Source organism: Oryzias melastigma, linkage group LG24 (genome assembly GCF_002922805.2).
Source record: "Oryzias melastigma strain HK-1 linkage group LG24, ASM292280v2, whole genome shotgun sequence".
Lineage (NCBI taxonomy): Eukaryota > Metazoa > Chordata > Actinopteri > Beloniformes > Adrianichthyidae > Oryzias > Oryzias melastigma.
Window position 1 is genome coordinate 5,523,984 of NC_050535.1, and position 25,746 is coordinate 5,549,729.

At 40.7% G+C, this 25,746-nt stretch overlaps 1 protein-coding gene across 10 annotated transcripts in view; it reads left to right on the forward strand.

The window, feature by feature from the left end:
* gphnb (gephyrin b) overlaps positions 1-25,746 on the forward strand; it is a 110,951-nt gene that overhangs the window by 27,951 nt on the left and 57,254 nt on the right. For all 10 annotated transcript variants that reach the window (XM_036210386.1, XM_036210387.1, XM_036210389.1 and 7 more), the window contains exon 2: positions 18,484-18,562. In XM_036210386.1, the coding sequence (XP_036066279.1) occupies positions 18,484-18,562 (79 nt within the window). The remainder of the gene's footprint in view (positions 1-18,483; positions 18,563-25,746) is intronic.

Below are 25,746 nucleotides of genomic sequence, written 5' to 3' on the forward strand. Positions count from 1 at the left end.
TGGAAGGTGTCCAGTTGATTCTGGGAAATTCTTGATTTACTGTAAAAATGAATTGAAATTCAGTCAATTCCCATTGTTGACTCGGACTTTCCCCAAAAATCGTTCCCAGTTGTTTTAATTATGGAAACTACACATATAGAAAAGCTCAATAGAAATTCGCCTCTGATTTATGGGCGGGACAGTTAGCGCAGAAAACCCCGCCCCCTTTCCGTCACAGAGATTCCTTCCCTATGTATCACTGTATTAGAGGCGCCGCTCAGTGGACGCTTCCGCAGTGAACCTTGAACTGTCTTGTTCTTGGTTGTACTGAAAAACAATGAATTTCCCCCCAGGGGATTAATAAAGTATCTTGATTGATTGATTGATTGATTGATTGATTGATTGATTGATTGTGTGTGCATTTCGTAATGCTGTCTGAATCTACAATACTAAAATCCAGCGAAGTCTTTGCAAAAAACTAGCGTGCATCGATGCTAACTCCATTAGCAAATATTGACCACAATGCATTGTGGTTGAACAATTTTTACAAAAAAACATGTCTAAATGTATCTTTGAAATAAACCATTAACGTTTTCATTATAAGAACACAGTGGAGTCACAAATATATGTCGTGAAATGTGTTTGATTTTCACTTCCTGAAATCGGTGATGTCATATCCTGCGTTTAAAAAAGAAAAGTAGTGAGCATGGAATAAAATAATTTATTATTTCAAGTAAAATCATTCGTAATGATGAAATAATATAAGTGATGCTGATTTAAATTACTACAACTATTCGAATAAATAGAGATCTTGTTTATTTTCTCATTAATGATTCACTTTTTTTAAGAAAAAGTAGAAAAAAATACACAAATATCCGTCATTTCTGGTCAGATTCACTTCAAACTACAGGTACTGCCAGATTTCCACCTGTTTTAACCGACGTCTTCCACCCGCCCAAGTTTCTCGCAATATTTTTATGATTGACTTGTGACGTCAAAGCAAAAACTACCCAACATGCACCACAATCCAACACACTTAGCTGAGTCTTAGGCCCGCCCACGTCAGTTACTGCATCACAAACATGAGCTGTTTCAAATGACGCGTTTTTATCTGCTCCTGATCCACATGCTTTGAATACAGAAATACTCAGAATCACAGTTTTAATCTAAAATTATTATCTATATGTCAATCATCAGAAAAATGCTACAAGAACATCATTGGAGTGCGTTTTTAAACGGTGCATTCCAAGTCTGAAAACGTTCTGAAAATGTTCAGAGGCAGTATTCTAACTTTTATTGCTTTAAAGAAAGATAAAAAAATGTGTTTTAGGTGTTTTATCATGTTCTTGTGGTATTTTTCTCCTGATGGATGAAAAAATTTAACCGTAAAATTTGCATTTTCTGAATATTTCTTGATTCAAATTGTTGTGAATCAGGAGCGATAGGTTGGCGTTGTTAGCTAGCGGGAGAGCACATAAACAGATGGATGATGGGAACCAGGGGAGGGCTTACCTAAAACTAACAGTCCTGCCTGTAACTCAGAGGCAGAAAGGATGTCCAAGAAAAGTTTGGCTAAAAAATGGCAAATATGAATCAAAGGATGATTTGAGTGAGACTTTAAGACATTTTTTGAATTTATTTATCCTATTTCAAGGTAGTAACTAAAAAATAAATAATTCTGCATTTTCTTTAACTATATAATGATCTAATTGAAAGTAAAAATCAGTTTGAAACTGATAATAAATTGGTGAAACTAATAATCTCAGTTTAATCCAGCTAGTTATTCCTTTATATTTGTTCTTCTCACTAAAGAAGGGACATTTTACAGTAAATGACTCAGGATTTCGACTTGCATATCCACTTCTGCTGTTTGCATGTTCAGAAAGGCGAGCCGTACATTTACTTGTATTTATGGGGGCATAAACAGCTGTTGGAAATGCCACATGGAGCTGGCCAGCCCTGGGCCTTCTGCCACTGAAATGTCATGCTATGTGGGGGGAAGAAAGGCTTGCAATACCTCATTTGCCCAACAGCCACTCTTGCCCGAGCTCCCGACCACATGCGCTCACGTGCACGCTCCCCTGCCTGGCTATATGATAATGCAACGCTGGGCCACAGACGCATTCATCATGCCTGTTGTCATGAGAAACAAGCCTCATTATCCTCACAGCCTCTGATTTATGATTAATATTCGCAAGGGGTCCTCTCGCCCGATGACTGCTGGGACCGACTTTAGTCCCCACCCCCTTTTTTCATCTTAACCCCAAACAGGAGGAAGCAGGTAGAGAGAGCAGATGGATGAAAAGTCGGCTTCGTTAAGGGTGTGGCAGATCGTTAAGCCCACACAATCCATGGATTTTATTGATCGAGGGAAACATTGAGGGAGAGGAAGATGAAGGTTGTCCGTGGGGGGGTGGAAGGGTGTGTTAGCGGTAGGGGGGATGTTGAAGCTGCAGGGGCAGTCCTGTCATGGCAAATGAGATGAAAGACAAAGAAAGAAGAAAAGGGCTAATCAAGGTCTCTGTGTTCGCTGCTGCCGTAAATTGTCCATGGAACTTTTTACGGAGCTCCATTAGTAATTGTCTTTTCAATATTTATGGCCATGTTAATAAAATATCAGTATGTGAGGCCTTTGCGGGGAGGTGCAGGCTGTAAGTTGCAGCAGTCTTGAGCTTATCAGTGGTATCTGAATTGGTAGAGGCAGAGTTGTAGATGTTCTGACGATGAGTAAGCTGACTGGGACATCACTCACAGGCGAGACCAAATAAACTTTGGTGCTTGCATGTCAACATATAATGACGCGTCTATTTATCCAACAAAAACATTTGTCGAAAAATTATGGGTCGGAATGCAGTTGGTAAAACCTATAACAGCACGCCACAAGCTCCAAAATTGCTCGCCATTTTTCCTGAACTGATGATGTTAGGTTGGGGTTGTGAGGGGCTGTAAGCTAGCAGAAAACCACGTAAACAGATCGATGTCAGGAAGGTGCTCCCATGACAAGGGTTACAGCTCAGGTGCGATGCAGGAGCTAAAGTAGACGGCTCCCATTAGCTGAGGGACGGCTGCAGCCACAGGCTCTGCTGCTGACATCGCGAAACTCCGAACTCACGTAGGTTCACGCGATAACCAACTATTTGTTACGATTTAGGTCGCTAATAGCCCCAACTTCACAAAGAGAGCTGCAACTCAACTCTGGCGAAAATTTGACCCAATGAAACAGATTCAAAGTGCCGGAGAGGCCAGATCACAGAGGCCGGACGTGGTCATACGCAGTGGAGGTTCTTCTCGCACTTTTAAAGTTACGCAAAGATTCTGGTGGTCACATCGGAGCCGTAACTCTAGCCGGGGGAGCCCGGGGTTTACCCATGCCAACTGTCTCGCCCACAACTCCTCAGAGGCAAATATCGAATGCCAAAAAGATGACCTAGAAAACTTTTTATTTTTTTTTATTTCGAGTAAAACCAACATAACCCTAATGTAGGGTGTATTCAGACTAGACACATTTGGTCCGCTTAAAGTGAACTAGAGTTCATTTCCCGCAATAATTTGGAGCAAAGCTTCAGTCTGAATACTCAGAAGTGGACCCTTGTCCGGGACTATGTATGGACCTTGTACGAACCATATTTTGAGGCGGTTTCAGTTAGTTTAAACTTGAGCTCAGCTCTGAAATTCCTCAATCTGAATACGGTCCGTACTTGGACCGGAACAACTGAACCAAAACGGCCACCATAGCCGGTCATTAGCGGACAAACGTGGAGCAACTCATTGAAGTGTGGTTGAACAAATGCAGGCTCATAAAAACAGCTTTTAGGATGATGTTTATTGCCTCTCACATTGTTTTCCTGACAATCTAGATGCCACAAACACTTATAACCATACCTCGTAGCCGTAGCGTCCCGAGTAACCGCCTTGCACCATGCCTCCACCGTACCAAAGGACCAGTACTTTCATGCAGTCGTTCAAAATTAGAAATAAAACGTTTGAATAAGAGGACAATCCTGGAAAGGATTTGCATAGTAGAGCATCTCCATCTTTCTCTTTTTGATTTGACAAGCCCCTGTAACTGCTGGCCGATGACTGAAGAGATCTTTAGTCACGTGGTTTTATTTAAAAGGTTTGGACTGCTTGACTGCAGTCTGAATGCAAACCAAACTCAAGGTTGGGGACTCAACAAATTATGCGGACTCGGTCCAGAACAAATCATCTTTCCAGTCTAAAATCAAAGACCACTGAGAACACTTTTAAAATGAGGCAAAAGAAGGTCTGAGTTGGACTATAAAAAATAAAAAACATTTCTTTTTGGACTTCTGAAGTGTCAGATTCTTAGTCAACACTCACTCAATGTTGGCACTTCTGTTGCAGACAAAGATCAGGGTGCGTAGAATTATTTGACCTCTGGAAGGAAACTTCATGTTCCTTCATTCAAACAGTACCTGAACCCTAAAAGTTAGACCCCCCAACAACTGGTTGAATGAGAAAACTCTGGGTTAAAAAAGCATCTCTGCCTTCACTGAGCTTTGGAACATAGAAACCACAATAGCCACACAGGCCGACTCAGTCCACTACAGTATTTCCAAACAAGGTCTAGTTGACAAGAAAGGGAGTGAACCTCCAATAGGTCAACTTGAGATTCAGTCACACAACACATAATGTATTGGGACATCTTAACATGATGCAATTCATATCATGTAGGTGAATACGAGTCTTTATCATCTGATTATATTTAGCTGCGAAAGATGCTTTAGGGCAGGGGTCTCAAGCTCAAATCAGCCGGGGGCCGCTGGAGGCGGAGTCTAGGTGAGGCCGGGCCGCATCAGGATTTTCACAAGAAAATCGCTGAGAAAACATTCCAATGTTCTCAAATATCTTTATTTTTAACACAAAATAATGAATAAATAATGAACGACATGTATAGATCTTTGTCCGTGTTGATTTATATATATATAAAAAAATAAGTTTTTAAATAGTTTATATTGAAGATTAAACTTAAGATATATTGCTAGGGGGTAGAATTAAAAAAAGTTTTTTAAACTTTTTCCTACTCCATTTCAAACTACATAATAGAGGTGTAATGTATTTATTTATAATTTATATAGAATTTTCTGTTGTTGTTTTCTTGTTTTTTACCATGTACATTAAAAGATGAATAAAAAAAAACAAATAAATTAGTAATAAATAAATAAAATAATAATAATGACCAAACAACAGATACAGACAACTGAAGAAACCACATATTGACTGACTAGAGAAAACTCATTATTTTTGTTCAGTTTCAAATGTCTGTATTAACAGATCCTCCTTCAGAGTTAGAGAAGCCCCGGTAACGAGAAAATCTTTGAAGGATTTCATTTTATGTAGATTTTTGTAGAACTCCTCATAATAAATAAATCTGACATACAGTGGTGGACAAAAGTGTTGGTACCCCTCAGTTAAAGAAGGACAAACCCACAATTCTCACTGAAATCACTTGAAACTTACAAAAGTAACAATAAATAAATGAAAAAAAATGAAAATTAAACAATCAAAATCAGCCATCACTTTTGAATTGTTGATTAACATAATTATTTTAAAAAACAAACTAATGAAACAGGCCTGGACAAAAGTGATGGTACCTCAATGAAAGATTGAAAACTATTTGACCAGAGTGACATGATTAACTCAGGTGTGTCCTTTAATTGACATCACAGGTGTTTTATTTATTGTTACTTTTGTAAGTTTTGAGTGATTTCAGTGAGAATTGTGGGTTTGTCCTTCTTTAACTGAGGGGTATGAACACTTTTGTCCACGTCTGTATGTGTCTTCCATTCATTGGAGGTGTGGGGTGCTCGTGCGCGTGGCGGCTGCATCAGCGCGCATGTGGGGGGGGGGGGGCTGCTTTCCACGGGGGTTCTATTCAAACGCGCGTAGCAGAATATCGGACTTCTATCGCGTTTACATGGACTGGAATGCGCGCCGACACAGCCGGTGTGTGAGCCTTAAAAGTCACAGACACGCGCGCGCACGTGCGAGCCAAGCTCAGGATCACATGTCTGACAGGCGGGTGCAGCGGATCGCCGCGCGGGGCGGGCTTACAGGTTTGAGGATCGGAGCTTGTGGAGTTCTGGTTAGGAACAGTCAGCACGTCAAAAAACGTATTCCTCGACATCATATCTGTCTCTCATTCATTCTGAGAGAGACATCCACAGACGGAGCTGGTAGCCCCTTCGACACGCGGCGACAGAAACACATTTTTTGACGAGCCGCGAGCAGCAAATTCCCCGCGCGGGGTCCTGCAAATCACGTTTGGTGCTTCCTGGCTCCTCCTCCGCCCAGCTGATTGGAGGAGGGAATGAATGATAGACAGAGGCACTGGACAGACCGCCGATGTCCCGCCTCCAGAGTCATATACCTCACTGTGATTGGTTCATTCAGCTCTGCACATAACAACTGTCATTCATATCAGCCTTGCGGGCCGCACTAACAGTAATCTTTCATATGAAGACGGGGGCCGCAAATCATCATCCTGCGGGCCGCAGATGGCCCGCGGGCCGCGAGTTTGAGACCCCTGCTTTAGGGTCACAAAAACTATTCTTCATTGTCTGTGTCTTTGATTTAGGAGACAATTTCAATGTTTGAGTCTGCCTTACATTCTCTATGTATTTTTTCCTTTTAGTTCTTTATTTTTGCTGTAAAACTAGTTTATTTTCTGAAATGTGTCATCCAAGACAATGTATACCAAACTGTAGAATGAAAAGTACACGTCTGTACTTTTTCAGCTTTTGTATTTTCCCTAGAACCCCCATTTGTTAAGTAGTGTGAATCCACAATAAAAGAAAAAAATCATTTATATTCTATTATATCTGGCAGTGAATTTTTTAGCTTTAGGAGATGAAAAATCAGTCTAGAATGGATAATAAAGAGCACTTCCTGGATGACACTTTTTACTTCCTGGTTAGTTTTAAAATCCTGCATTGGAACTTCAGCTCACATTAATACGGATAAAAGTTTTTATTGCAAATCACTGATTTTATAATATTTTTTGTTTAATTGGAGAATAATGTCCCTTTTTTGTCTTTGCGTCTACACCATTCAATCCCATTTTTTGTTTCTCTTACATTTTCATCCATTTTTTTCTTTTCTTTCCTCAGTGTTCTCACTGGCATTTGCTCCTCCCTCGTTCTCTCTAAATTCCCACTCCTTTAATCCAGTGTGAATTGCTGTCTTAATCCTGTCAGGGTTGGGCTCTGGTTCACCGTCCCTAACTCCACATCAATCCACCCTCCTCCACCCTCCTCCTTCGCCGAGGCCAGGATGGAGCTGCCTCTCATCTCCAGGAAAACAGGGAGGGAGGGAAATGCACAATCCAGGAATTGGCCCTGCCTGCATGCCCAGCATGGGACACAGCTGTGCAGAACAGAGCTGTCGCTCTCTCTTTCTCATCACATCTGGTGCATGGCGAGAATATTGCATGCTGTGCTGTTACTCGGGCAACATTGCTGGATTTTACTTCCTTTAAAGTAGATTTTTAATTACTCCAAATGATTAGGGAATAAAAATCATGACTTTTGTCTTTTGAGTAAACATATGTTTGCAAACGGACATAAAGTCTAAAAAGTTAAAATTGGAATGAGGTCTGGATGATTTTGCTAACTGCTAACTAAACTGACCTTGTTTTGATTTCCCACGATTGTTCTGGAGGACATGATGTCAGGAAATCATGAGCTGTGATAAGCTGAGCAAGCCACAGGAGGTGGGATCAGCATGGAGGTGAGCTGATTGTCTCAGCATTCACTGCGTGAAATCCCTCGATGTTTGATGAGCTGTGAGGGACAGCAGAGTCTTGAAGGATACTTCAATGCATTCTCACTCCCAACTTGTCATTTATGAACATATGGTTCGGGCTCGCTCTGCGTCACTTTTTGACGTCTAGGGGGTCCCTGACTCATCTTTTTTTGACATGTTGGCTGTTTCCATTAAATCAGGGGTCCCCAACCTCCGGGCTGTGAACCGGTACCGGTCCGAGGGAAACTTGGTACTGGGCCACAGGTGCTAATTAGGGGTCCCCAGTGCTTGGGAAGTGGACTGGTACCAGTATCCTACCCTACAGTATTAGTACCCTAACCCGTTACCGGTCCCGCATCCGTCTTGTTAAAAGTGTTACAGATACCATTAAAGAGAGTTACCCCTACCTTTGGGCCGTGAACCGGTAACGGTCGTTTGATACTTTGCCACATATGCTAATCAGGGGTCTCCATTGCTGGTACCGGGTTAGGGTACTGGTATCGGGTTAGAATACCATCCCAAGGGTTGGGGACCCATGGGTTAATGGAAATGGCCAGCACGTTAAAGAACAACAAGTTCTCATCCCCAAGTCGTCACATATTGATATCTGGTTAAGGCTCCCTCAGCGTCACGTTTTGGGTGTCCACAACTCGTCGTTTTTTTGACATGCTGGCTCTTCGTGAAATCAAGGGTCCACAACCCTTTGGACGCAGTACCGGATGACGTACTGGATGTGCATTGGTCCTCAGGATGCGTGCAGTATCGGATGTGGTACCAGAAGCACATTGGTCCTCGAGAAGCACGCAGTAACGGTACCCTAACCTTAACCAGGTACTGATTCGCGTCCGGTACCACATTCTGTACTGCGTCCAGTTTGGGTCTGGTACCACATCTTGTCTGGTTTCAAGTTAGGATACCTGTACTGGTATTAGGTTTGGGTACCGGTGCACTATGTGTTGCGGTACTGGACCGGCTCTGGTTCGCTGGCCGGAGGTTTGGGACCAGTGATTAAATAGGAACAGCCAGTACGTCAAAAACAACAAGTTAGGAACATCAAAAAGTGACACGGAGTGAACCTTAATCCAACGTCAATATGTGACGACTTAGGAGTGAGAAGGTGTTGTAAAGAACAACTAGTTGTGAACAACCAAAGCATCAAAAAGAGACGAGGAGGGGGCTCGAACCATGAGTTGGGAGTGAGAATGTGTAGGGTACTCATACCAGGTAGCAGTGGATGCAGTTTATTTTTCTCCTAGAAACAAAAGGTTTTGCTTGTTTGCCTCACAGTGCGTTGTTGCACAGTAACGACTCCTGCAGTTGATGCAACATTATTATTGGCCAAGTCCATTCGTGTAACCGTTTTCTCATTTGTATCCGTCAGTAAAAGGGCTAGCAAGAGAAATGCTGCACTCTTTGCATTATGTAACTCCACCCCAATGTATAACCAACTTCAAATAAATGAAAATCAAACTGCTGGTTGGCTCTTTTTCAAACAGATATAAATAGCATTTTCTAATCTTATCTAGGAACACTGTTGTAAAGAGGAAAGGCTTTGAAATGCTGCCCGATGATTAGGATCCCATTGTTCCGCTCCACACACAATCCATTCTCCCAGCTGCTTACAGTAAGCCCGAGGATCTGTGTATATGTGTTTTAGTGTACAGGGCTGCATATGCAAATGCTCTCGTCTGCAGCGCACTGGGATTGAGATAGTGGTTAAGATGGTGAGATAGCATGTGCATTGTGCCATGTATGTAAGTGAGTGAATAATTAATGTTTGTGTGTGTTTGTGTTGCTGCTGGGTGTGTCTTTGATGATGCACGCTGTGAATCTGCTGCTTACCCCACTGCTCCTCTCAGAATTAACAAGGTTGCTAAGATACAGAGGTCTTATATTAGATTAGGTTATCGGCTGTTATTGCTGTTACTATATTTTACCCAGCAGTGTGACGCCTTTATTAATTTGGAAATTTACCCCCTCCGTGGAACGAAGATGCTGGTATTTGTGCACCATTGCTCCCTTCTAGTCTTCTGGCTTGGAGGTGGGCTGTTGAACCGAAAGCCCTCTAGTCGGATGTCTACCCCACCCCATTACAATCTGGAGGCGGATCCAAACCTCTATTCATCATTAAGCCCATTTAATCCGAAGCCGGGGGCTCGGGGTTTTCATTTGGCACAGAACAAGCCAGTAAATTGGAAGACAGGAGGTTGTGATATAACTTTGGTTGAAGCTCATTGGTGAGCAGAGATGTTATCTCTGGTGCTGACAGATGTCGGTCCAGGCCAGAGTTTGACTTTCAATACATCTCCTGTGGGTTTGATGGACTTCTGTTTCAAGACATACTAAAGAGAGGGAACGTTCACCGAGCATTCGCTTACATCTATAGTCCTAGATCGTCCACAAGAGATCACTCAAGTCAGGACTTATTGTCTCAAACAGTTGTAAATATGCAGTTGATGACGCCTTTTTTCCCAATAGGGCATCATATAATCCAGTCAAAATGTCTCAATTTATGTTTTTCTTTGAGTCGTAACAGACTTAAACTTTGGCAACACCACAGTAGGATCTCTGTCCTGCTCAACAATTTTTGATCCAGTCCGGTGGGTCTATGGCAAGGTTTCCAAGTGTGTCTGTGTGTGTTCAAGAGTGTTTCCGCTCTCAGAGATTTCTTTTGTGCAATATTTTCTCATATACCTGCAAAAAATGTGTACGCAGGCACATGATGTATGTATGCTCAACATTTTTTGTGTGTATGAGGACCTGCTATAAGGGAAAACCCCATTAGTGTGGAATCCCAGGGAGATAATGAGCGCTGACTGCTTTATGTCCTGGAAATGATTGAGTGGAACATAGTAGCAATTTATGAATCCTCTCTGCCTCTGGCTGACATTCTGACAGCACACAGTCTGCAAGCCAGCCAAGCCACTGTAATACAAATGCCTTCTGGCTGTAACCCTCGGTATCAGAAAAACGCACCTAGCCTGCATTCTGATGTAATGTTTATCACACAGAGACCAAAGCTAGCCTGCTCCTTTTCTTGGAGCATTTTTTTTTGGGCTTGTTTGTCTCCAGAATCTCACTGACAGATTTAAAACATGTTTTATGGCAAAAAACAACAAATACTTTGCAGACTTTGCATTTACTGTATTTGGCAATATGCATCAAAACAAACCACAAAACTTGTGTCCCTATGTCCTTTCAGTTTTTGTTGGCCAAACACCTAATACTTTGTCTTTGAGCAGAGTGGCGGAAGGTCAATAATGTGGGCTGGTTTGTCTTACACAATGGTTCATTTTTCTGGATTCTGAATTCTCCAAATTCCAACCCAAAGCCCTTTCAGACTATATGACAGCATGCATGATCAAATTCCCCAAATCCCAAAGGATTTGAGTGAATGTATTGGAAGCAAATGCACCAAAACTCCTCAATGTCAATATGAAAGCCTGAAAAAGTCATACACTACTTGAAATTGTTGTAGCAACAGGTGCTTTTTAAGGAGGTGCTCTTTTGACTTTTTTGATCGAAGAATTAATTGCAGTAAAAAACATACGATATGATTTATCTGTGGTTGTACTTACCCAATAAAAATATGCTACAATTAATATGTTTTCGAGGTTTTTGGACAAAAACAACATTTATGCTATATATTATATTAATCACCTGTAACTTTTGCTTCATGTATCTACACCCTTCAATTCTTCTTCGGGTTCCCTTGATCTCTCCTTTACCAGCTTGGCTTAACAGTTAACCTTTAAGTGTTCATGAGCTGCGTTTGTGTTAGGATGTCCTCATCCAGGTCCCATGTGTGAGCGTTGTTAATGCTTCTGAACACAGACCTGCTCTCCTCCCACCGCTGTAGCCTCAGGACACACCGGGCTTCTGTACTCGCACACGTGCAGGTGGAAGTAAATACACAGCAAGAAGAGTTATTACAGCCAAATGCTCCACGAGGAAGCACGGCAAATAGAAAATGGATCAGAATTTGAAGGATAGATCTCTGGAATACTTCTGTTTATATGTATAGGTTGTGGAAAAAGCCTCTATTTGATAGAATCTGCATACACACTACTTTTGACTTTGCAAACTAGTTATACAAAGTAAATGTTTTATACTAGTATCATATACCAGCATTTTTACAACCTAGTAAAAAAAAAATAGAGGAACAAAGGCATGAAACGGAGGATACAGAAAGTCCTTGAAGTCCTTCCATACCACAGAAGCAGAATGTACTGATAGTGTAGACTTTGAGCCAGAGTTGGCTCTGACAGCAGTTTGCCAGACCCAGTCTGTGTGTCTCCCATCAGATGTCCATTCCTGTAGAAGTATTGACCTTTAGCTTGCTGTGAACCACAGGCAGGGTTGCGGGCGACTGTGGCTCATGAGGTAAAGCAGCCGTTGGGCAATCAGGAGGTCTGCAGTTTACATACTGAAGTGTCCTTGGGTAAGACTCTGTATCCCGCAATGACCCTGCCTGAGCTCGCCATTCAAATGGAGACAAAAAGTACAATCCAAGCAATATACAAAAGATTCTCAGTGGAAAAGTGCTGGGAAAGTCCTGAAGTAGTACAGTACTGGCACTACCTGAGAGTATTTTTTTAATCTGGTAGATCTACGAAGCTTGGCGGGTTTTCAGTTCTCGATACCCTCTCCAAGGGTCAGCTAGTGGTTACTTGAAGGTACCGTATTTTAAACACTATTGGGTGCATTGGATTATAAAGCACACAATCAATGAAATTCCAAAATGATGTCATACATAAGGCACACCGAAGTTTAAGGTGCAAAAACAAGACGAGTCAGAGATAAGTCAGACTTCCTACATGTTCCCTCTTATACTTGGTGTTGTGTTTTAAGACGACTCTGGGTTGGTGTCAGTGGGTGTTTAATTCTGTTTGACACAAAATTAAAACAGTCCTGACCTAATTTTGGTCTGCAGCAACCTTGGCGCATGCTCGAATGTGGTGAGTTCAAGTACTACTAGACAAACTGATAAACATACAGATACAAGAGTTGACAAAATTACTATTTAGAATGAATTTGGCTGAATTGAACTACTTTATACAAAACATTTCTTACATTCACAGTTACTCTAGAACACGCTAGAAACATTAGCATATTCAAATACCTGGAAGTCCTAGCCTTGTTTGCAACAAGTATTAAAACAAACTCCATTGAGTTTTTCTTGGCAAACTTTGGGCCCCTTGGTACCAACTGAGCACCATAGCCTACCTGAGTGTACCCATCTTCTAATGGCTGCTTCCAGCAGGATAAGGCACCATGACATAAAGCTGGAATTATCTCAGACTGGTTTCTTGGACATGACCATGAGTTCACTGGACTCTAAAGGCCTTCAAGCACCAGATTTCAACCCAATAGAACCCCTTTGGGACATGGTGGAACAGGAAATTGGCATCATGGATTGGGTGATGCTATCATGTCTAAATGGACCTAAAGTCTCTGAGGAATGTTTCCAGTATCTTGTTGAATCTTTGCTACGAAGGATTGACCCTTGTCCTCTCTTATGGGGTCCAGATGACCCCACCCTTACATTGAGGTGTTAGCTCTTCTATGACAAAGGTGGACAAGACTTCCTGTCTGTCATTGGACACCAGTACAGATTGACAATCATTGGAAAAAAACTGTCTTGTCGGGTCCAGATGACCCCACTTTTAATGTATGCAAGCCTAGGATAGCGGAAGGGTTACGAAGGGGGTCTAACCCAACGGTAGCAAGGTGTATCTAATAAAAATGGCCGGTGAATGCAAGTGTTCCTTTTAGTGCAGAAAATACAGTGCATCTTGGGCAAATTTAGGTCCAAATTTGCCTGGATAAAGACTCCTGGGTGGAGCAGAGATGCGAGTGGGTGTAGCAGCATAAATTCTCCTGCACCTTTTACCCCTCCTCCACCCGCCCTCCCCTTTTTTCCTCCCCTGTCTTCAGCTCTTGCACAGGATCGCATTAATATTCCTTTGAAGCTTGTTTCAACTGCAGCCAGATCTCCCTGTCCCCCTCTTTCCCTTCTCCTCTTCCTCGTTTTGTACTCACAAATTCGCCCCCTCGCTTTCCTTTTTTTTTGTTTTCAGGAAGGGATTGCTTTTGCTGCAGGGAGGGACAGTTTTATTACTCTCAGTCAGGAGTTCCCCTTGTTGCACGCATGTGAGCACTCATGCAGTCTCACACAAGAAAGGGTGGTAGATACCGATGCCTTTGACAGACCGTGTTGATTGGTTCAGAATGGTTGCTGCCTCTTGTAGGAGAGCGGCTATTTTTAGATCAAGGGGTAGCTGAGAGAAAGACTGAGGAGGGCTCGGAGTGTGCGAATGTTTATAAGGAATACTGCAGTCTTGAAAGAAGTTTCTTCCCACCATGCATCCCCACATACACACACATGCTCGTTTGCAGCAGTGCTCCTCTGAAGGGTCTATTCCATGTGCTTACTCTCCCTTTTCTCTCCTCCCTCAGTCGTTTTTCTTGCTTTGCCTCCACCCCTTTCCAGCAATCTTTCTGCCTCCCTTGTTTCTCGCTCTCCTTTTTAAGTTGGTTCAGTGTGCAAATGTCAGCACTTTCCTATTTATTTGCCAGAGCCCAGAGCAACGTCCTGCACCCTCTGTTTACCTCTGTCTCCACAAAGCTGCCCAATCAGCTTTGCCTCTCTCTTCATCACCCTTCCCCCTTTTTCCCACTTCAAATCATTTCTTCCTCATCTGCACCCATCTCGATCTATCATGATACTTTGCTATCACTTCTAACTAGGGGTGTACCAATTAATCGATGGATCAATTCATATTCCTACATTCCAAATATTAGAATATTGGAATATACAATTTGAATTGATACACAGTAGGGCTGCCACAAAATTGACGTTTTTTTGTTTTTTTAAATCTCCAAACTACGGTGCACGCTTTCTAATGCCATCGTCTTTGACACACATGTGCAGTAGTGCTAATCCAGTCGTGATGTCACAGGAAGTTCTAGGACGACTCAGGTACCATAACAGCACGCCAACGGAGCTTGAAAGTGTTGCAAAAAAAATGTATTCGAATAAAGACAAAAGGAAGCACTTTGATCATCGTCTAGTTAAGCTATGCTAAGCTAACATTAGCGCAAACGTATTAGCCTGATATTTTCTGTGCATCCCTGCAACCTTTACCCGGACTCGGAGGTAAATTTCTCTGCTGAAGGAAACATCTGCTCATTAAATGTTTAATAAACTTGAATTTCTTTATTTTTAGTTATCTTATAGCTTATACACTTCAAGTTTAAAGCTAATTATGTTTAACTCTAACAATGGAGCTCTAGTGTTTGTGTTCTTTGATTTACTGTAACTTTTCAACCCTTAACACGATAATTCCAGTAGATTCTGCAGGAGAAAAGCTGCTTTTCTCCTTCAAAATCTACTGGAATTATCGTGTTAACAGTTGAAAAGTTACATTATGTTAAAGATTTTGTGTTCAAGCGTCACAGATAACATGTGTTAAAGGGTTAAGATGTTTTACATCCAGTTTACGCACAACCCGATTAGTCGGCTAATCGAAAAAATAATCGACGATTAGTCGACTGACAGGTTTATGCTATTATGACACTCGTGATAACAGCAAAAAATGATCAATCCATCAATGGAAACACTGAATTTTGTAAAAACATGACCATAAAGTGTGGTGATATGCTCCGTTTGATTGAATTTGATTGATTTCAGGTCAATGAATAGTTCAAAATAAAAAAATCGACTGTTAATCGTATCAAAAACTATAAATCATGATATCGTTAAAATTAATCTAACTTCTTACATGATTGTTTACCTTTCCTACGCTTTCCCAACCTCACCCATCTACTCATCCCATCCCTCTTGTTCATGGATCATCGCACTTCATTTGAGTAAGATCGTGACATTTCCAGCCGCCTCTACAGTGACTGCGCCGATGTTCTCGACCCATCAAATCCTCCACATTCCGGTTTTTTGCAACGGCGGCACGTCCACGTGGTTTAAAAAAAGAATCATTATCTTTAACTGTCTATCACTTGGTTTGAAAAGAAATCCCCCCTCCTTTCTTTCTCCATCTTCCTTTGTGTCTCACACTGTCACTCTGTACGTCTGGGATGACTCATGTGGCTCACACCTGCTCTGCAGTTGACGGCCAGCTGTGCTTTCATCAAGAGTCTTTTTTGCACAGGTGAAGCTTAAATTAGACTCATGGGGGGAAAATGAGTACAAGAATACCAGGAGAGGTAAAGGTGACAGTATTTTTGTCACTCACAAAATTCATTACAAAATTTGAATTTCATAGTTATAATCTCGGAAAAAATAAAAAAAATTCGAAACGTTTGATGCAGGTGGAGGGGGATTAATTTAAATTGATGGAAGCCTATTTTGTGTTGTTTTTTGGAAGGGTTGTCAAAATAGAAATCTATTCACGATTAAAATATCATCCAATAATTCAGCTATTGCATGACTTCTAGGTGTATTTTCTTTAAAAAGTTCAAAAGTTTAGGTAGCTCGAATTGCACAATATCTGGCAAACCCATAAAACCTTCTCATCCTCAAATTTAGATAATCCGGTTCATAGCAGGAAGCAGTTACTTTAGTCTTGCATATGGGACACATGAAGATTGTGGCCCGGCTACCTCCAGGTTTATTCCTGGTTAGGATGAATTATTTCTTATTGCGACTGACAAAACAGATCCCTTCGAAATAAGTCAAAAATTTTCTTTAAATAAGTAAACATAAGCATGGTAAGCTTACTAAGGATTCTTATTTTAGGTGCAAAAAAAATGTAATTTTATGCACCAAGATGTGTTTTCTTAAACTAAGATAGTTTTGCTATTGAAAAACGTTCTTAATAAGATTATGTTTCGGGCAAGACAAAAAGTAAGACTTTCATATGCCAACACATTCTCATTCCCAAGTCGTCACATTCGGACGCATGGTTAAAGTCCCCCTCCGATGAAAATCATGTTTTTTGAGTTTTTAACATGTATGTGTCGCTTTTTTCTTATGAAACAGAACAAATGTAAGTTGAAATCCTTTCGTTTTCCGAGTATTTTTCCTTTTAAATCGCTGTAAAATGTGTAAACTGTAAACTGGGGTTGTGTTAGGGTACCGGTACCAGCTGCATCCCGAGGTTCAGTCACCGTCTGACAAAACGTCCAGACCCCTAATTTAATTGGAACAGCCAGCACATCAAAAAACAACGAGTTGGGAACACCCAAAATATCAAAAAGTGAGGGGTCCTTAGCTATAACTGTGTCCTTAACTGAGAATGTGTGGAATATGCATCACCTATTATCCGTGTTGGGAGTATAAAAGGAAATTAAAGACACAAACTTTCCAAAAATAATAAAGCTTGGACTTGAGATAAAAACTTTACATTTTTGATATAGTGGCTGTCTATATCAAGATGACATTTTTACAGTTCTTAAGCCAAAACAATTACACAAAACTGTAAAAATACTGCCTTTAGTAAAAAAAAAAAAAATTAAATTGAAATAAAACTTTTTCTGTCTCAAGGAAGTGTACTAGATGACCATATTAATGCTACACTAATAGCATTTTGTAAATTGCTTTAGACAAGATTGACAAATTTAAAATAAAGTGAAAATGAATTATAGCCATTGTTTGTACTGTTGTGCACAGTGGTGGAGGGGTAGTAATTTGGGTTAACTTAGAATTTACACATTTAAATCTAAAAGTTAACAAAATTAGGGGGAAAATACCTGAAAATCCATAAACAGAATGTCAGAACAAGAACAAGCTTCAATTTGAACTCAAATGCAGAGTATTTGGAAGGAAGATAAATAATTTATTCCAATTTTAACCCTTTAAAACCCGGGCTACAGAAAAATAAAACTACTGTAACTCTTCGACTGTTTACTGTAATTCCAACAAATTCTGATGCGAAGAAAAGCAAATTTGCATAGCTGCTTTTCTACCTAATTGTGTAAGCACTTCACTGACGTAAAGTGTTGCATATCAGAGCAAATCTGCTTTTCTCAGCCTCAAAATCTGATGGAATTACGTCAATCGGTTGAAGATTTATGGTGCACCAACAGTTCTGGTGTTAAAGGGTTTAAAAAATGAAACAGAATAACTTCAGTAGTTTATTATTGAAAGTTGTTTTTTTAAGTTCTGCTGCTAAAAATAGATTTAAAATAAAAACGGACAGCTTTATAAGCTGCATTGACGGTACAGACCAGATAGTTCTTCCAGAAGCTCTATAATGCGTAACACCTTCAGCCTGCATTTCCTCTTGTCACTAAACAGTGATATTGTCAGTGTTATAAATAAGAGAGTTTATTGAAAATGACTGGGTCATTTTTCCCCCCTTCCTACTTTTAATCTTCTTAGTCGTGATGTGTTCTCTGTTACATATGGTGCACACATTGCAGAGACTATTATAATGAGTGGAGTCGCAGCTGCTCCACTGGACCGACCACATGATAATGCCATTTCGAAATTTCCCCTGTGACATTTTCTGCATTATAAAAAATGAAAGAAAACAAACATTTGATATTGCAGATTAAACTTTTTATCGACTGATAGTATTGACAGGCCAACATATTAGAGATGCACGTCGTGAATACTTTTTTATCCCTCCATGTTTTTCACCTGCATCCTTCTATTCGGGATCACAGGGGATTAAGTCAGATCTAGCTGCTATGTGGTCCGTCAGAAAGGTGTCCATCACAGACATGAAAACATCTCCAGACGTCTAAACTTTCTCGTCTTTCTGTATCTCTTCCATCCAGTGAGCGACAGCTGTTTTCGGAACCTCGCTGAAGATCGCAGTGGCATCAATCTCAAAGACCTCGTCCACGATCCCTCTTTGTGAGTATTAGAAGAAATGAAAGCAAATTACGAACAGAACCTTCACACACACAGTTTTATTTATATATATAAAATCTCACTCAAAGCTCTTCTTGATCCAAAGAGAAGAATCCACAAGCTCTCTCCATGTGTGCACCTCTGTAACCAAGACACTAAAAATATCTCCTCAACACGTGTCAGAGCTCAATGCTGCCCCGTGAAAAGAAATTCCCAGCATTCACGGTGGCAATAAAAGAGCCGCAGCCCCCATCTGTTAAAGGATGATTCCTATTAGGTAAATAGATACTAAAGAGGGTGATTCCAGCGTTGTTTTCTTCAGGAGGAAAGGATTCGTCCTAATCAGTGGATGCTCATTTGGCTTATGGTGCAGATTTATGTGGCAGGGCTTTAAATTGTAAAGAGAAAGGCATTCCTTTCTTATTGGACGTCACCGTGCAACAACTCTATTGTTGAGTTTGAACCCTGGCTGTAGGGAGTTTTACATAAAACAAAAATTAAGACGTCAGAATGAACTGATGTGGAATTTTTTGATTGACTAATCCAATTAAGATAGAGAGGAAAATCTTGACCAAAATAGTTATTTTTAACTTAGCTTAAGAACTTCTTATCATTCACTGACCTAGGCATTACTTATCTTATTTGTGATTTGATAGAGTTGCACTACCAATAAGGTGTGCACAACTTTAAAATTTTGACATAATTTGGTATCTAAGAGTCACAGTACAGGTTACATTCTTAAGTCTTAGTCACAACTGCCCCTACGGGTGGATACGGGCTGTCTGAGGGCGAAAAATGGGCAAATCTGTACCAACTTAAATATCAAGATCGTAGACGGCTAGTCTGTGGAGCTAAAAAAGTTTGAGGGCATTTTTATTCTTCGTTTGTGCTTCTGGCAGAAGGTTATACAGTTACAGGACATAAGGGTACGTAAGGGAAAAGTAGGTAAAAAGCAGGTGTCATAAACAGATTTTCCACTTTTTAAAAAGTGTATAGATTGCTTGAAAGGGAGTGTGAGGAAGCGAACTTATATAATCCCACCGCGGCTCAACCTTACCATTTCCTTTACATGAATTATCTTTTTCCGGTTCAAAACTTCAAATCAGAGACTTATACCTTACCAACACATCTACAGGTCAATAAAAATCACTAAGTATCAATAGATCACATGACTTTGTAAGTAGACATAACACTATTACTGTATTTATCAAACCATATGAGAACAAAAAATTTGTAAGAAAAAAAAGGAGGAAAGAACTTCCGCTCGTTAGCTGGAACTGGAAAAAAAAATCAGAACGTAATTTGTATCGGTGTTCTACTCGCACTTTACATCACTTGTACGTCATAAGCACGTGAAGATTACACTATCCTTACAAATACACTTGCTACTTATCAGTGGGTGTATGGGGCATAGGTGAGTGGGACTATGACTTTAATGCAGGACGCGAATCACGTGGCAGGGGTGTCAAATTTCAATGTTAAGTAAATTTACAGACGCAATCTGAGGTCATGTGGCGCCATTTCTGCGTCGGCAGGGTTGACGCGCAATCAGGGACTCAGCTTTAGGCATGTGACGTTTTTAGTGACGATCAAAGATCCAACATGGCTGCTCAATGCGAGGATTTTAGTCCTGAACTTGCATCTATTTTCTTAACCAGCTGGGGCTGAAGGGGTGCCGGAGACTGTCCCGGCTACTGTTGGGCGAAGGTTACTAGCCTGTCGCAGAGTTGATGGAGCTAGACCTCTACTCTAGGTAGCCCACCTGGTGGACAGCGAAGCAAACTAGCAAGCTCCGCCACTCAGGGTCCAGCAGAGCTAACAAACGCTACCGCCCAGAGTCTGGAAAGGCTAGCGAGCGCCTCTGCCCAGGGTCTGGCAGAGCTAGCTTAGTTGCTGCACAGGCTGCCAGCCCCTAGGTAGCGGAGCTCGCAATGCCTTCAGATGGAGCGTTTACCACATGTGCTCTCATAGAGTGCATGATCGCTCTAGCTTCATGAGCTCAAGATGTTTTTCTTATTGTCATCAAGGCAACAATAAAAATAAAAGCCAGACAGAAGTAACGTTTAAAATGTCCGTTTTCCAGGCGCAGCTCCTGGTGCAAGAGTACGGTACACTGCACCAGGAGAGACTCTGAATGATCTGGTGAACCCAGACACATGTTTGTGCTTTCCAGTGCCTCTGTAGAGCTCCCCAAGACATAGAAACCCCAAGATACTCGCTCAACATCATCCATGTTTTCCATGATGTGGCAACAAATGAAGTCCAGGAAAACTTTGGCGGTTGTTCCGCGGTCGAGGCGTCAAGGCTTTGAGTCCATCAAAAGAGAGACAGTAGACTCAAATTTGACATTCTAAATGTGTCCGATGTGAAAGCCCTTTGGATCTTCTACGAAGGTAGTAAACCACTATATAAGTGTACACCATTTACCACACCAATTACAACGCTCCCTCTATTATTATAATAGTGTTCTATATGGTTGCCTCTATGAATACACGTGACTAAGGCTTTAAATAATGAGAATAGGATTATACAGACTTTCATACATTAAGTTTTGTCTTTCCTTACTTAGTTTTGAGCGGTGATTCTTCGTCTAAGACACACCAGGAATCCGTGTATGTCCCTTTTGCAGTTGAATATTCTTCTCTTTTTGCCTGAATGAGTTGAAACAAACAGATTTCTGCTGGTTTCTGTTCCAGCTGAACAATGCATGCCCTAACATTAATACAAGCAGTTAGAGCAATAAACCAAATGAAACATATTCCACTCTTGATTCATTGTCCAATCTGGTACACAACAGTGTACACAAACTGTGACCTCTGTCACTATCTGTCATCTCTTAATTAACCATGATTAACATTTGCTTAGAAGAATCTGAATGATTAAAAGTCATTGTTTAAGTGATCCACGTTACACGCTTCACATCAGAAAAAGACGTTTAATCAATAGGTGGGGCTTAATTAACATCAATTAGGCAAATTTTTGACAAACTGGTCAAAAACCTGCATTCGTTCCTTTATTTTTAACATAATACTTGTCTACTCCTGTACGTTTACATGTCTGTAGCTTTTTATTTAATTATTATAATAGTTGATTGATGTGTTCCTTAAACCGCCAAATATGCGGTTAAAAGTCTTAGAAATAGTTCATGCTGCTCGGAGCTCTCTTCAGGACAGAAACACAGACGTTTCAGAGGTTTATCTCCTTGGCAGAACATCAGTGACAGTAGTGGGAAGTGTGCCATGAATTTCCTATTTATATCGAAACCAACAGTTGTGAAATGCATGAAGTCATCACTGCTAAAGTTAGAGAAATGAGTTGCTAAATGGAGCTGTCGTGATGCTAAAATAAATATGAGCTTGATCCCTGTTAATCATGAACAATAGAATTAATTTTTTTTCTTCCTTTTTTATTTGGAAGATGTCTTCATACTAGAGAAGGCTGAACAGTTTGTATTTTTTAAAGGCACATTTACACATTTAGGCTTAAACAGGATCACTATGTTGTGTGAGAAATGTAAGATAGGTCGCTTTATTGTCCTGAAATGTGACATTTTAAAGCATAAATACACATTTTAGATTCTATTTTTGGGTTTGTTTAGATTGGTCTAAAAACATGTAGATGCTCAAATGACTCTTTCACCATGAGTTCAACGTTTAGTACATAGACGGAGGGGTGTCAAACTCAACAACACAGGGGCCCAAACAGGATAAACATTTATTGAACACTTAAAAAAAAAACTTTTAAACTTTAAAAACACCATTTATTAAACATTATTATGAATAAAAACAGACAGGAATAATATTCCACAATATATCAACTTTAATCTTTTGCTCTAAATATTAATATATTCAGTCAAAATTATACGTTAAGTAAATGCTAAAACAAAATAACTTACAAATTTCTTTACTTGTATGTCATTTTATATTAAAAAAATTTAAACTTAAAAATCTCAAAAGGTTTTGCTTTCCATTAAATATATAATTCTCTCACAATTATATAAGATAACCATTAATATTAATGATATAAAATGATCTGGAGGGCCGGATATACTTACACCAAGGGCCGGATCCGGCCCCTGGGCCTTGACTTTGACATAGAGCCTTAAAACGATCATAGAAACTTGTGTAGCTACGCATGAATGCAAGTGTTTTGAACGTGGAAGCCCAAAATGTACATTCATAGACTTTTATAGACATCTGAAGACTTTTTATTAGAAGTGGACACTTGAACATGCGTTCCAGAGGGCAATAGAAACGTAGCTTAAGAGCTTCTAGAGAGTTCCCTTTCAAGTTTCTTGTGGAGGATAAAAACTTTTAGACAGAAGAAAGGTTCTTTCGTTTTTTTTGCAATGTTGTTGAAGCACTTTCTGTAATACAGTTGAAGAGTTCCAGTTTATGGTTTGTAGTTACAGTAGAGATTGAATTTGATAATCTGTGCTTAGTTTTCTGATTTGACCAGAAAGTTATTTAAAGATATTCATCCATCTTCTTCCGCTCATCTTGGACAGCAGGGGCAGTAGTCTAAGTAAGGTTGCTCAGACTTCCCTCTGCCCGGCCACTTCCTCCAGCTCCTCTGGGGGGTGTTCCCAGGCCAGTCGAGAGACATGGTCTCTCCAGTGTGTCCTGGGCCTCTCCCCAATGGGACATTCCTTGAACACCTCCCCAGGGAAGGGTCCAGAAGCCTGATCCACCTCAACTGACTCCGCTCATTACTAAGGGGAAGTAGCTCTATCCCGAGCTCTCTCCGGGTGACCGAGCTTCTCACACTATCTCTGTGGAAGTACCCAGCCACCCTCCGGAGAAGGCTCATTTCAGTCGCTTGTAGTCCTGACAATCGGGACCCGGCTCGTGACTATAAGTGAATTTGGGTGGCAGTCGAAGGCGAGTGCCTCGGCAGCCCAAACCCTGGTCATGGAAAATGATTTTTGGGACATGTTTAAAGATATACGAAATATTCGCCATACACACATTTTTTTTAATGTTTCAATTGTTGCACTGGACTTCTTTTCGTAGTACTATACATTAGTTTTACATTTTGACTCTATATCAATACCCTAATAATCCCCTTTTTTGTGAGCAGTTTAGTTATCATAGGTGTAAAAGAACTACACAAAAAATCCTCAACATTTCGAGATACATCTCCTGGATTTTTATGTGGCCGATTTTCTACTGCGTTTGTGTCCTTGGGTTGTGTTTGTGCTGTTTTGTGAGAAGAATGGTGGAAGAAAACTTTTGCTGAGCACTCAGTGCTCTCAATACAGAAGGGGTTTGAATAAGAGAGCTACTCTATTCCTCCTTTTCCGCTATCTTTCACTCTATCAGCTAACATGTTGAGAGGTGACCCCTTGAGAGCTTTCCTACATATGGATGAACTTACAACTCTGCTCTAATGGGCAACAACTGGGAGTGTGGAGGTAGCCAAGGCTCTTGTCTCCTCCCTGGATAGACTGAGTGTAAAAGAACAAGTGAAAGACGGAGTAAGATTGAGTGCTTCCTACAAAAAGCTTCTATTATTAATGAAATAATCCTGGCAGATGGGTCTCATCTTGGAAGTGTCCCACAACCAGTGGGGTTTGCAGCTGGCTCCGGCACACATACACCTTCCTCTATCTTGTTAAAGGTGCCCCTGACAGTCTATCTCTATTTTTCTTACTCTTTTCACCCTCTGCCTCTCTTTCTTATTCTGTCTTGCCCCTCTTTACTGTCCTCTCCGCGCTCGTCTTTTATTCATAGAAAGATTTGGCCGAGACATCCAAGCTTTCAGGCCAAAACTCCATCCCCACAGTTTTCTCTGTCTGCCCCACTATTCCTGCTTCAATTCATTCATTCACCTGCATTAGTGTTTGTCCACACCTCAAGCGAAAATCCTTCACTCGACAATGAGGACTTTTATCCTCTTGTTCAAAAAAATAAGCTTTATATGTCACAACCTTTGAGAGTAGAAGGAGACCCTGATGGGTTTTTGAGATTAACAGGCTTCCTTCCATCATGCTCACAAATATTTTTGCTGTGATTTCTATTCAGCATCTGTAGAGAACTCTAAAATCCAGAAATACTCTTATGTTAAACCCTCTTGTGCATTGATGTGAGTTGATCACCTAGATCAGAGGTCCCCAAACCACGGGCCACTGACAAAAAGAACATGACCTACATTCTTTCCATTTTAGCCATAATCTGATTCTGAAGGGAAATATATTTTGGAAAACTGCTGGATTCTCAACCCAATATCAGATCAAAAATAGATTAGCTACTGTTCTAAAGAGGAAGTGCAGAACTCTCAAGCTAGCAAAGTTAGCATTCATTCATTTTCTTTAGCCGCTTTGTCCCTTCCGGTTACGGGGGTGCCGGAGCCTCCCCCGGCTACTGATGGGCGAAGGCAAGATATAACCTGGACAGGTCACCAGTCTGTCGCAGGGCCTCAATCTTACACCCATTCACATGTAGGGACAATTTAGAGTCATCAATTAACCTATCAAGTATGGTTTTGGACAGTGGGAGGAAGCCAAAGTCCCCGGAGAAAAGCATCACATGCGCGGGGAGAACATGCAAACTCCATACAGAAAGGTCCCTAGTTGTTGGTTCTGTTTCAGGTCCCCCAGCCAGAACTTGACGGGGGCCAGGGCTAACCACCGCAGATCTTTTTCTGTTTCCTTACTGGCTTTTTTTTCTATAAAAATAAACTTTCTATTTTTTTTTTCTTTTTTTGCAAAGTTAGCAAAAAGCAAAAATATTTACAGACTTTATTTTCATAGAAAAAAAGTCAATGAGGAAGCAGAAGAATAGCCTTTGACTTCAAAGAAAAAAAAATAAAAGACAAAAACCAGAAGTCTTCATTCAAAATGCATACCATTCAGCAACCGACTAACTAATGCTACAAAGATATTGCTATTAAAGTTGCTCAAACAATGGATTAACGTTTATTTTTACATTTAGAAAACATCAGTTTTAGTGACTATTTTTGTTAGGGAGAAAACACTCAAAGACTAACTTAAACTAAAATATTACTTTAGATGTTTTTAGCATATTGGCATTTTTGTGATGATGGAGTATATATAAATATCTTGTGGTATCTCATGGGGTCCAGATGACCCAAGCCTTTCATTGATGTGTTATCCATCCCATGACAAATGTAGACAATAAATAAACAAAAATAGTTCAGTGTGCCGTCTTGTGGGGTCCAGATGACCC